The following is an 11,806-nucleotide window of genomic DNA, read 5'->3' as shown; positions in this document are numbered from 1 at the left end:
CTACCCACGCTATCTGGCTCTCTGTTTTTCCCATTCACATGACGCCCCCTTCCCTTCCCTTTCTACACCCACACACACACATTTCTCCGTCTTCCCCCCCCCCCCCCCGCCACTTCTCCAACTACTGTCTCGCTCTCTCTTTTAGTCTCTTGCACAACAAACTGCTGCGGTGCTAGACGACGCGGAAGAATGAGCTGGTGGCGGCAGGTGCGCGAGAGAGGGAGAGAGAGAGAGAGACAGAGAGAGACAGAGAGAGACAGAGAGAGGAGGGGCTGAGAGAGAAGAGGGAGATCAGCCGGACGACAAGTTCGACGCCGCGACGAGGAAACAAGCGCAAGCCGTTGTGTTGTCGGAGTTGTTGTTGGGCCCCTCTCTTCTCTCTCTCTCTCTCCCTCTCTCTCTCTCTCTCTCTCTCTCTGTCTCTCTCTCTCTGTCTCTCTCTCTCGCTCTCTCTTCCCCCTTTCTTGCTTGGAGCGGCGCAATCTTTTCGGCGTTGTTCGCCCCGTCTTGGCCGTGTCCCCGCCCGCCCGGCTCGGACGGACATTTTAGCCAACATAAATCTTTTCGTCTCGCCTTGTAGAGAGCGGCAGGTCCGGCAGAGAGGGTGGAGGGGAGAGAGGGGGGGGGCAGCCGACCGCCCCCGTCAGACCCTCATGTGTGCAGCCCGCAAAACAGCCTCGTGGGAGGTACTCAGGCTTCTGCGAAGCGGGAAACCTCTTCTCACCTTTTGGTGTTCACACGTTCTTTGTTTGCCCCCTTTTAAATTTTTGTTTTTTATTAGGTTGTCCCGTTCTTTGTTGTTGTTTGTTTGTTTGGTTGGTTGGGCGTTTGTTTTCTACTTTGTAATGAGCGAACATGTTTATATAAAGAACTCTTCTAAGTGGAAAGCGTTTCAATGTGTCATATCTGCTAAAAATGTCAGTGGGGCACTAATAATTGCAGTAACCGAAGGCCGAACGAGCAAACAGCGACAACAACTAACTATTGTTGTCGACATGATTTTCCGTGCTTGCCGGTTACAGTCGTCTTTGTAAAGTGGCGATAACAGGTGTGCGGGATACGTTAAGGCCCAGGCCCAGATACGCCTCGTGAGAGGAGTAGGGGGGGGGGGCTCGTGCTGATCTCAGCGAGAAGCAGTGGGGCAGGTGGAGGCGAGGCCTGCTCGCTGGAGGCGGGGTATCGTCCCCCTGAGGGTGCGAACAAGCCGGGGCGAGGGGCCGAGCGGAGGTGCGAGAGCGGTCGGCTTATTGCCGAACGCCTTTCGGGATAATTATGCGCTTCCGAACGGCTTCCTTTTAGTGCCTCGGCTGCGCTCGTTGAGAGAGAGAGAGAGAGAGAGAGAGAGCGGGGGTGGGAGTAAAAGGAGGAGAGGCTGTGGAGCGCTTTGTCTATGTGTACGGAAATAGCCTGCTGTTTGTTGTACGGTTAAGAGCGAACGGCATCTCAAGGGAGAAGAAAAAAAAATGAGAACTCGCCGTGAATCCTTGTTCTTTTTATGTTGTTGTTGTTATTATTGTTGTCTTCTTCTAGCTTATTCACTCCGCTCTCCGCCGTCAAGATGATTCTTCCCCTTTTCCCGGCAGACGATAGTTTTTGTTGTTATGGCGGGGGCGCCGGGCCGACCCCGCTGACTCTTGTTCCCTCCCGTTTAATATCCGAGTTTGTGACTGGCAAATAGAAGTAGCAGCAGCACCGTCAGACACCCGCCGCGCCGCTGCTGCCTGGCTGGCTGGGCTGGCTGCTCGGTCTGCCCGGCTGGCTGCTCGGGGTGGCGCCGCCAGCCCAGAGCCCTCCTCCGCGCTGCCATGTTGTTTGCAGCGGAAAATGGCAGTATATTTACGTCCTTTGGGCTGCTTACGCTGGCTTATCGGCTTGGAGGGCCGCCAGGCGGGCCGGACCAGGAGCGAGCAGGGCTGCCGCAGGACTGACTGGCTGCTGTCGTAGATTAAAATTTCAGTCGCAACTATAGAAAGTCTGATTCTCTGCTGCTGGCCGCCGCGCGCAGTGCAGACAACACTCGTAGGACGAATGCGTGTTGATCGAGATGGTGCATTTTGTGCACTTCTTGACTATCATAAAATACATTTTTTTTTGCTCGTTGCCAATTCCAATCTGTCCAAGCTAGCTAAAATTTGTCACTCGTAATGTTAAGAATTAGCGGTTAGTGTTCACCAAATTTGCGTGCTTCTCGACCCTTCAGATTCGTAAATGTTTCAATTTTAACTAATTTTTTTAATTCCCCCCTTTTTTCCCTGGCAATTTTTTTTTCGGAAGTATAGAAGAAGAGGACCACTGCACTCAGAAAACCTCTTCTTTGTGCGGACGAAATCTTTTCGTCACCGAAATAAATGAAATCTTAGTAGTAACAAACAAATTTTTTAGTCAGCTCAACGAAATTCTTCAGTTATAGAAGAAATTTTAGTTGTAACAAATATTAATTTTTAGTCGTCCCAACGAAAAACTTTCTTTGATCCCAGCAACGAAAGATTTTCGTTGGTGGGAATAAAATTTCTCCCCGACAAAGAAACAGGTTTCTGAGTGTGCTATGATGGACTGGCATCGCGACGGGGCCAGCGGTCCAGCGAGTGGAGGCTGGTCCGGGCGAGCCGGGACGTGTCAGGCGAATGGTTCTCACACCTCAGGCGCGGGATCACAAAACCCATTTGCCGTAGAGCGGGCCATCCTCCCCGCCGGGCCTCAAGGAGCAGCACCTTGGCCATACTGACCATCCCACGCACAGGTTAGGCAGGCGGGGCGCGCGGCCGCCCGCCCCGGGGCCGGGATCACGGAATCTAAGAGAGAGAGAGGGAGTGAGAGGAGAGTGGGAGAGAGAGAGAGAGAGTTGGAGAGTGAGAGGAGAGTGGGAGAGAGAGAGAGAGAGAGAGAGAGAGAGTGAGAGGGTGGGGGGGAGTGAGAGAGAGGGAGGAGGCCGGACTCCATTCCCCTTCTCGAGTTGGTGCGAGGACCTCGGCGTGCTCTCTGTCCGCGGCCGGTGACGCCGAGCAGAGGACGGCCGTTGCGGCAGTCAAAGGGCTGTTGGTGTGGCTGCAGTCGGTCGGGGCGGGGGGATCGGGGTGTGGCCGTGGTGTGTGGTGTGATCGGAAGCGAAAGAAAAGGGGGCCCGCTCTCCTCGGATGAGGTCACGTTTCCGGGCGGCTCCGAGCGTGACGACGAACACACGACGAATTAGTCTTGTTATCGAGGCCGGGAGGCAGGCCGCGCCGCGCTGCTCCGGGAGGGGCTCGTCATTGGGTGGGCTATGGCCGCCGGAGGAGGGTGGCGGCGCGTGCTGGGAGGACGGAGGACACGACCATCAGTAGCGTGCTGCAGGCCACGGAATCTAGGCCGGCGAGGCAGAGCTGAGCTTGCCAGTGTGGCCTGCTTGCTTACACGGCAGCTGGACACTTGGTTGTGGGGGAGGAGGAAGGAGCTCCTGTCCGGTCACATCCGCACTCTGCTCACCACTGCTCACTCCCATATTGGCACCCAGTCCAACAGCTCTCCCTCTCTCTCTCTCTCTCTCTCTCTCTCTCTCTCTCTCTCTCTCTCTCTCTCTCTCTCAGTCCGTCCGTCCCCCCGATGACGTGTCGGCCCCGTTTAGCGGCGCGGCCGTGCGCGCTACACTCGCTGCACAAACTACATCGCGACGACATCCGGCCGCCAAGGCTCGAACTTTCGAGCCTTGCGACTGACTGAATGCGACTGCCCGAGCAGTCGCGTGCCCGACTGCCGGGCTCCTGGGCGGCCCAGTCGGGCGCGACTGCCATTCAGTCGGAGTGACTGCCGTTCAGTCGCCTGCGACTGCCGGCTCAGGGCGTGGCATAGAGTAGCGCAGTGCCACTTCAGCCTCGAATGTAGGCAACCCGACCAACTTCCCCCCACCATGGCAACCCGCTCGCTCTCTGGCCAGTCGGTGCCCGACTGACGGTAGTCGCGTCAGTCAGTCGGAACCCCCGAAAGTTCGAGCCTTGCCGGCCGCACATCCGCCCCGCCCCACCCTCGGGCGAGCTACAGCACGGCCTTGCGGAGAGAGAGAGAGGGAGAGAGAGAGAGAGAGAGAGAGAGAGGGAGAGAGAGAGAGAGAGAGAGAGAGACATCACCTGGTCGGCTCTCCGATGCTCCCCACGTAACCTCATCAGCCGCGAGGGGCCGTCTGGTCGACCAACCACCCCAGTCCCGTTGAGAGCGAGAGAGGAGAGAGAGAGAGAGAGAGAGAGAGAGAGGACGAGGCCGTGGCCGTCGCTCTCCTGCTCCTCCTGAGACCGCCGCCCGCCGCACCCCCCACGGGTGCGAGGGAGACAGCAGATAGCCCGCGCACAGCCGACTTGTCGACGTGGTACGTCTCGCATCACAAGTCCTTTGCTTGTGCTGTGCTCGGGCCAGACGTGCGAATTTGCTTCAAGATTGAATACAGGCCGAGTTGTCGTGTGGTAGTGAATATGCGATCAGCCACTACTCGTGCATTAGTCTCTCTCTCTCCCATCCTAGCGTAGCTTGCTATTTGTTCTCTTTAATGTTTCATAATTGAGAGTAAAAGCTGCTGGTAAGTCTTGGTAAGGTTCTTGGTGAAGGGATCATCTGCTAAGAACTCTTGCATTTATTACCGCCACTGTGCATGCCGGCCTGCCCTAGACCTGTTCCTCCTCCACACCGTCACACATACTGCACAGCACCTCGGCCCCGGGCAGCACCCGCCGCACCTCGGCGCGCTGCTCCCTGCAGGCGGCTCGCTCGTGGCTGCACACGATGTCCCTCCGCAGCACGAGCCTCCTGAGCGCCCGCAGCCCGCTCTGCTGCAGCAGCGAGTGCAGGTCGCCGCAGCTGGCTGGCCACCGTCTACTCCCCGCCGTGCCCACGTACAGCACCAGCTCCTCCAGCGTGCCGCCGTGCGCCCGCAGCAGGGACTGTGCCGTGGCGCGGGGGAGGCGATGCACCCAGAGCCACTGCAGGCCGGCGTGTCCCGGCGGCAGCGCGGGCAGCTCGGGGGGCTGGGCGAGCAGGGCATCATCACCCACCACGTGCAGCCTCCTCAGCCGCGGCATGGCGTGCACCGCGCGCAGGTGGGCCTCGCGGGGGCAGATCACACGCAGCCGCTCCAGCGTGGGCGCGGCGCGCTGCAGCAGCTGGAGGCTCCAGGCGGGGTCCTTGTCGCACCGCACACTGACCAGCCGGGTCACCTGCGGCAGAACAGAGTCACTCTCAGGGGCTGTCAGCGGGCCGCAGTCTGAGTCAGGGCGGCGCGAGAGACTGAGCCACCGCGAGCGTCCCTGGCTGCCGCTGAGCTCCGCCGCTCCTCGGTCGCGGCCGCCCGCGAGGCTGGTCGCCGTGGTCCGGCCGCACACTCACCCCCGGCGCTGCTGCGAGGAGGGCCGCCTTGTCCTGCTGCCGCTCATTTGGTCCGGTGAGGCTGACAGCACACACATCCATCTCCCGCACCGGCCGCGTCTCTGGAGGTGCTGGGCCCGGGGCTGCGGGCGGGGGGCTCGCGGCGGCAGGCGGGGGACCCGGCGCTTCAACCCGGCTCTGCAACAGCAGCAAGTATGGAAGAGATGCTTAAAAGAAAAGGTTTCAAACAGATCTTGCTCTATGAAGGTTTTCGCGTACGGAAGGTTTAATTGCTAATTCTGAAAAGTTTGCGTGGTTTTCTTTGTTCTGCATCGTTTGGTACCTGCATGTACCAGGTGGCTGATAAACCCCTCACCTCCTTGTAGTCACTCTGTACACCACATGCCGTCGTGTGGGTAGGTATGCCCGTCGTCACTGACCTCGGCCCCTTAGAGTCCTGAGCCGCCGGGCGACCCCGCCTGCACGTTTGCACGCCGTGTAGTGTAACTACATCAAGTGCGCGGGTAGGCCTGCACTACTAGGAACTAGAAAAGTTTGTCTGTGCGACATTGTGTTGATGGTTAACCATGCAATCACAATCGCAAATTAAACGCACATGTTTGTTCGCCGAAATACACATTTGTGTGAACCTTGTGGTGCGGTGTACTGGAGTAGCCGCGTACCTTTGTGAGGCCGGCCTTCGCGGCCACGAGCAGCCACATGAGCTGGGTGAGGGGGTCCTCCGTGTTCCCAACGTTGCCCGTCAGCTCGTGTTCCTCTCCCTGCAGGGTCAAGCTCCAGGACTTTGTAGTCAGCAGGGTGAGGGCCTGAACGGCCTGCTCCCCCTGGCAGAGGTCCGGCAGGCCTTCCAGCTGGCCAGGCGCCTGCTGCAGCGCGCTCTGCATGTGGCGCCTCAGGGCCCTCCTCTCGGGCAGGACGTCGTGGTCCTTATCCCAGCAGCGGGGCGAGGCGGGCGCGAGGCAGTCCGAACACCAGCCGCGGGGGGGCCTGTCAGCGGACGCTTCAAGTCAGTCATCTTAAAGGCTAGGCAGCGCTATCGGAGGAGCGTGCTGACAGAACTATACAGTCAGGCTGAGATTGGTCGTACATTAGTTGCTCACCTGTCTGGGCGGACTATGAGCCGTAGCAGAGCGAAGTTATTGGGTAGTGCATCTGGGGGGACATCGAAGACCTGGGAATGAAATCTGTTTTAGAATCGTGGGGAGTCACGCATGGTCACACGATAGCCATTCCGGTTCAGTTGAAATTGTATAGACCAAGGAGTCCACGTTGCCTGCCGGACTCACCCTGCGGCACGTCGGGCACTCCTTCCTGCCGCTCCGCTGCAGGCACCGCAGACACACGGTGTGCGCGCACGGCATGTTCTTGGGCACCCGCTCAACCTGGTTGTAGTCCTCGGTGCAGATTTCGCACTCCATGATGGCCGGTGTTATTATGCTGGTGCTTGCGAGTCGCGCTGTGTCCGACTGAGCGTCCTGCCGCGGTCCGCGACTGATAGCGACTGATAGCGATGCGCTGATACGCGGACCGCCTCGCCAGACGCGCACTGCTGAAGGCAGGGCCCAGGTATTCCCCGCGTCGTGTTCGATAGGCTTACCGCGTCACGCGCGTCGCCAAAATAACTTGGCGATGACATCGTTGTGTCGCAGTGGAGCCAAGGCATAACCCTAAAAGTGTGGGACAAGAATCTGTGGGCTGTAAGGCCCTCGAGGCCTAGTTATATATAGCAAGAGAGTGTTAAGCCGAAAATCGTCTCCTTGACCCTACGTAATTTCCTTGAAATGAGCCTTGAATCAAGAAAATCGACCTGAAATGAACATAGGGAAATTTTCTTTCTTTTTGGAAAAAAACTTACCCTAATTTGAGGAAAAGTCTTAAACTCAAGGAATTTTTGTAGTTTAGCCCCCAGAAATGTCTTTGGAACAAGCTTACAATTGCGTGATGTTTTTTCAAGGAAATGATTTTCTGGGTGAGCAGCAACATTACATTAGTGCACTGCAAAACTGCCTGCGATGATCAAGCCCGGAATGCAAACTGCAATCTTTGTATAACTTATGAAGAATCTGCAAGCATTGTAGTACAAACTAGTTCTTCCTTACATTACGAAATAAAATTGTGTAAAAAGGATGCCGGCAGGAAAAAAGAACATAGTTTAAGAAATGTAGTAAACTTGCATTTATTAATAATATCACGTAATAAAGTAGTGTAGAGTTATTGCCCTGCCCCTCTTTTCTTCATTACATTTATCCCCGGTCGAACTGCCACGTGAAAAACAACTGTTCCCTCTGCACACACCAGTGTGCACGCCGAACCCACGCCTCTACGGCTCTTCCAGGTCCACGCCGTCACACTCCTCGCACAGCACCCCGGTCCCGGGCAGCACCCGCCGCACCTCGGCGCGCTGCTGGCTGCAGGCGGCTGGCTCGTGGCTAGCGCCCCATTGCACCTTCCTCCTCAGCACGATCCTCCTGAGCGCCCGCAGCCCGCTCTGCTGCAGCAGCGAGTGAAGGTCGCCGCAGCTCTCTGGCCACGCATTGCTCCCCGCCGTGCCCACGTACAGCCACAGCTCCTCCAGCGTGCCGCCGTGGGCCCACAGCAGGGACTGTGTCGTGGCGCGCGGGAGGTTGTTCACCATGAGCCACTGCAGGCCGGCGTGCCCCGGCGGGAACGCGGGCACCACGGGTGGCTGGGCGTCCACGAGCAGGGCATCGTCACCCCACACGGACAGCCTCCTCAGCCGCGGCATGGCGTGCACCGCGCGCAGGTGGGCCTCGAGGGCGCGGCATAGGCTCAGCCGCTCCACCGTGGGCGCGGCGTTCTGCAGCAGCTGGAGGCTCCAGGCGGGGTGCCCGTCGCACCACACACCGAGCAGCCGGGTCACCTGCGGCAGAACAGAGCCACTCTCATTGGGCTGTCAGCGGGCTGCCGTCTGAGCCTTGGGCGCGCCGGGCCGGGCAGGCTGAGCCACAGCGAGATGCCAACGCCTGCCTCTGAGTGCCGCTCCTCGGCCACGTGCCGCTTGCTAAAGGCTGGTCGCCGTACGGTGTCCGGCCGCACCCTCACTCACCCCTGGCACTTGTGCAAGGAGGTCCGCTCTGCAGTTCTGCCGGGTGGGGGGGTCGGTCGTGCTAACAGCTGTCGCATTCATCTCCCGCACCGGCCGCGCCTCTGGAGGCGCTGGGCCCGGGGCTGGGCCCGGGGCTGCGGGCGGCGGACCCCGCGCCTCGACCCGACTCTGCAACAGCAGAAAGTTATGGGGTATTACTAATTCAGTTCTCGGTAAAAGTACGATGTCACAACAATGTGAAAATGTCAAATACAGGTGTGCACTGCGTCCACAAAGGAGTAACGGATTTACCCTACCCTTAATTAATACAAAATATTGTTTAGGGTCATTTACAAACTGAGATACCTCTGGAACCTTGGCTGGACGTTAATTAAATGATAAGTCTTAACGGAAAACTTGCACTACTGGTTAAGTTTTTTTTTCTTTTGCAAAATTATCGATTTTTTCTTGCGATTTTCTTTGTGGCAACTACACGTTAAAAACAAAGCTCTGACTTTTTGAGGAAAACGGGAAAACTTCGAGTAACTCCCATATTTGAGGATAAATTCTTCGAATTTTGAGGAGATCCTCTCCAAAAGTAAGGCGCTTTTTCCCAAATATGAGAGTTCCTCATGGCTCTTCCTTTCCTTTCAAATAATCAGACATCGTTTTTGCCGTGTAATTCTTGTCTTAAGTGCCACAGCGAATTTCTTAATTATCAATTAGCAATTAATTGATTATCACAAAATTACTAATCCTTTTTTTCGCCGTGCGGTGTATTCTAGTCGCCTCGCCTCATACCTCGGTTAGAGCAGCCTTTCTGGCCACGAGCAGCCACATGAGCTGGGTGAGGGGGTCCTCCGTGTTTCTCACGTTGCCCGTCAGCTCTTGGGCGCCGCTCTGCAGCGTCAAGCACCAGGAGTCTGCAGCTAGTAGGGTGAGGGCCTGGACGACCTGCTCCCCCTGGCAGTTATCTGGAAGATCTTCCAGCTGCCCAGGCGCACGCTGCAACGCGCCCTGAAGGTAGCGCCTCAGAGCCCTCCTCTCGGGCAGGACGTCGTGGTCCGCATCCCAGCAGCGGGGCGCGGCGGAGGCGCGGCAGTCCGAGCACCAGCTGCGAGGGGGCCTATCAAGGAGCAGGCTGCTGGTTAGATACCACCTCCCTCTGGCGCTTACAAGCGTACAGTAAGCGCTTTCACTATGTAAAAACTATCTGACTTTCTCGAGGAAAAGGGAAAAGCTATGTCTAAGGAATACTCCTTAGGTTTACCAATAACATTATTTGAGAAGCCTTCCTCAAAATCTGAGGATTTATTTCCTTAAAGTGTCCCCCTTTTCCTCAAAGTCAGACGTTGTTACTGTGCACCATGACTCACTGCACTCACTACAGCAGGGCGGGGCTGAGAATGGTCCCAGAGATAAGGTGCTCACCTTTCTGGGCGCTCCATCAGCCCTAGGAGGTGGAAGTTATTGGGTAGTGCATGCGGCGGAACATCGAAGACCTGTGGGAATAAAAAACTGTTTTTGGATACGAAGCGAGCCACACAAAAGACGGTTCGTTTGGAAATGTAGATCGGTACAGTTCACTACTTTCCCTGTCGGGCTCACCCTGCGGCACGTCGGGCACTCCTTCCTGCTGCTCTGCTCTAGGCACCGCAGACACACGGTGTGCCCGCACGGCACCATCTTGGGCACGCGCTCCACCTGGTTGTAGTCCTCGAGGCAGATGTCGCACTCCATGGCGGCTGCGTTGCTGGTGGAGGGCTGGTCCTGCAGGCGGCAAAGTCGCTCTGCTGTGTCCGACTGGGCGTCCTGCCGCGACGATGGCGATAGCGACTTGCCAATTCAAAGCCACGCTCAGCGAGCGGCCCGCTCTCGGCAGTCGCTGGTGGTGTAGGCCGCGCCCCGCGAACGAAAGCGACTGATAGCGACACGAAGAGCCTCGCTTGCCCCGTACTCAAGGAAAGGTATTCCCCGCGTCTTGTTTCGTTGCGCTGCGCGCGCGTCGCCAAAATACAGAGAATGAGAATTTTTCCTATAACACGGCAAAATTTAGTCGCAAGTGCAGTGTGTTGTGATTACAGTGTCGAGCTGCGTGACGCTCGGGCCGACGGTTGGCTCGTTCCCCAAAGTCAATTAAATTAAATGTGTAGCGGAGTTGTTTGTGTCCGCCGCAGCATAGGGCATCGTGTGGACAACCCCGCCTATGGTATGGTCTATGGTTGCAATGCGCAAGAAAATCAGGAAAATGTCAGGATTTTCAATTGTTAGTAAAAAGAGAAAATAACTTCAAAATTTTCAAACATCACAAAAATAAGGGAAAATGTCTGGATTTTCAAATGCTGCCGCAGGAAAATCGCGGACGCCGCTCATCCGAGCATACCCTTTCGCGGTCCCTAAGTGAATGCACAGGTCACCCGCTGCCTCAGCCCGGTCCCCCTCGCACTCTGACCTGCGGCGGACGCGCGACGCCCAGCTCTCCCTCCCCTACCCCCGACCCCTCTACGGGGCTGGGGCTCGAGCCGGCCAAAGGCCTGGAGGAGAACCTCATTGGGACACGCCACGTTGCCGGCAGAGACTTGATTTGCATTGCAAATCTGCAAGGGGAGGAGGGAGAGAGAGAGCAGGAGGGGCGGATTTAGATGAGATAGTAAGAGGTGGGGGAGAGATGATGGAGGAGTGGGATGCGGGACAGAGAGAGAGGAGAGAGAGGGAGTGGTTGGTCTGTCGGCGGTGCACTCCAGCCCGACCACTATTCAGTGGCGCCCTATGATGTGGCGCGCCGCCCGGCTAGGCTGTGTGGTCCCCTGCCAAGTCTGTCGGGGCTGACGGCGGCCTTCTCGGCCTGCGCCATGGCGAGCCGACAGACCCGCAGCAGCCCGGCTTCATAGCTATGTCACTGTGAAGTTAGCAATGTCGGTTAAAAAATTACCAACGTCGCCGAAAATTTTGCTATATTCAAAAAGAAAATTGCCATTTCGCTAAAAATTTAGCTTTTTTCTGTAAAAAATGATATTGCTACTTTGCTTTCAAAAAAATTGCGATGTCCCTGAAAATGTTACTTGAGAGCTATAAACATAGCTATCATTTTTTGGTATTCATCAAAACGTTTAGCGGCTTCTATGAAAGCTATAGCTAGTTATAATACTATAACTAAATGGCTAATTGTTTTAGCTATTTATTAAATAATCCGTTGGATGCGGTGGATGTGGTGAAGTCGGAGCGAAGGGAATATTGCTCCCGCTGTGGACACGACGGCGACGGAAGACGGCGTCCTCCAAGGGTGCCGGCCGAGAGCAAAACACTCGCCATGGTTATTAACTTTAACCATCAAGGATTTAAATTTAAATTTTAAAATTGCGCGCGCCGCGCGTTTTGGTACCGCCCGACGTGACCGACCTACTTATTTACCCC

The 11,806-nt window shown here is 56.6% G+C and overlaps 2 protein-coding genes across 6 annotated transcripts in view; one reads left to right on the top strand and one right to left on the bottom strand.

Moving 5' to 3' along the window:
- Positions 1-11,806, top strand: part of LOC127749928 (cell adhesion molecule Dscam2-like) — a 141,826-nt gene that overhangs the window by 117,705 nt on the left and 12,315 nt on the right. The window lies entirely within an intron of this gene.
- LOC113215182 (uncharacterized) lies at positions 4,580-10,337 on the bottom strand. 5 transcript variants are annotated; one of them, XM_052270208.1, is made up of 6 exons: positions 10,001-10,326; positions 9,824-9,894; positions 9,194-9,518; positions 8,414-8,581; positions 7,856-8,227; positions 4,580-4,811 (listed from the first exon to the last, which is right to left on the bottom strand). In XM_052270208.1, exons 1-6 carry the CDS (start codon positions 10,130-10,132, stop codon positions 4,629-4,631), a joined length of 1,251 nt encoding a protein of 416 aa, XP_052126168.1. In that variant the 5' UTR covers positions 10,133-10,326; the 3' UTR covers positions 4,580-4,628. The 5 variants fall into 5 exon arrangements, with proteins under 5 accessions (XP_052126168.1, XP_052126152.1, XP_052126164.1 ...); XM_052270192.1 differs by having other exon boundaries at positions 4,580-4,700; positions 7,739-8,227; positions 10,001-10,322; XM_052270204.1 differs by lacking the exons at positions 7,856-8,227; positions 8,414-8,581; positions 9,194-9,518; positions 9,824-9,894 and adding exons at positions 5,347-5,523; positions 6,009-6,333; positions 6,447-6,517 and having other exon boundaries at positions 4,580-5,177; positions 10,001-10,337.

Source organism: Frankliniella occidentalis, unplaced genomic scaffold (assembly GCF_000697945.3).
Source record: "Frankliniella occidentalis isolate FOCC.00 unplaced genomic scaffold, Focc_3.1 Scaffold5, whole genome shotgun sequence".
Taxonomy (NCBI): Eukaryota; Metazoa; Arthropoda; class Insecta; order Thysanoptera; family Thripidae; genus Frankliniella; species Frankliniella occidentalis.
Note: the sequence above shows the minus strand (reverse complement) of the source record. Positions and strands in the feature narration are given on the sequence as shown.

Bases quoted from the DNA above. Each gene is read 5' to 3' on its own strand.
- LOC113215182 (XM_052270192.1), bottom strand. From the start codon at position 10,132: ATGGAGTGCGACATCTGCCTCGAGGACTACAACCAGGTGGAGCGCGTG. The intron at 9,519-9,823 runs GTGAGCACCTTA...GCTCCTTGATAG, and splicing joins CTGATGGAGCGCCCAGAAAG to GCCCCCTCGCAGCTGGTGCT. The intron at 8,228-8,413 runs GTGAGTGAGGGT...GTTCTGCCGCAG, and splicing joins TCCTTGCACAAGTGCCAGGG to GTGACCCGGCTGCTCGGTGT.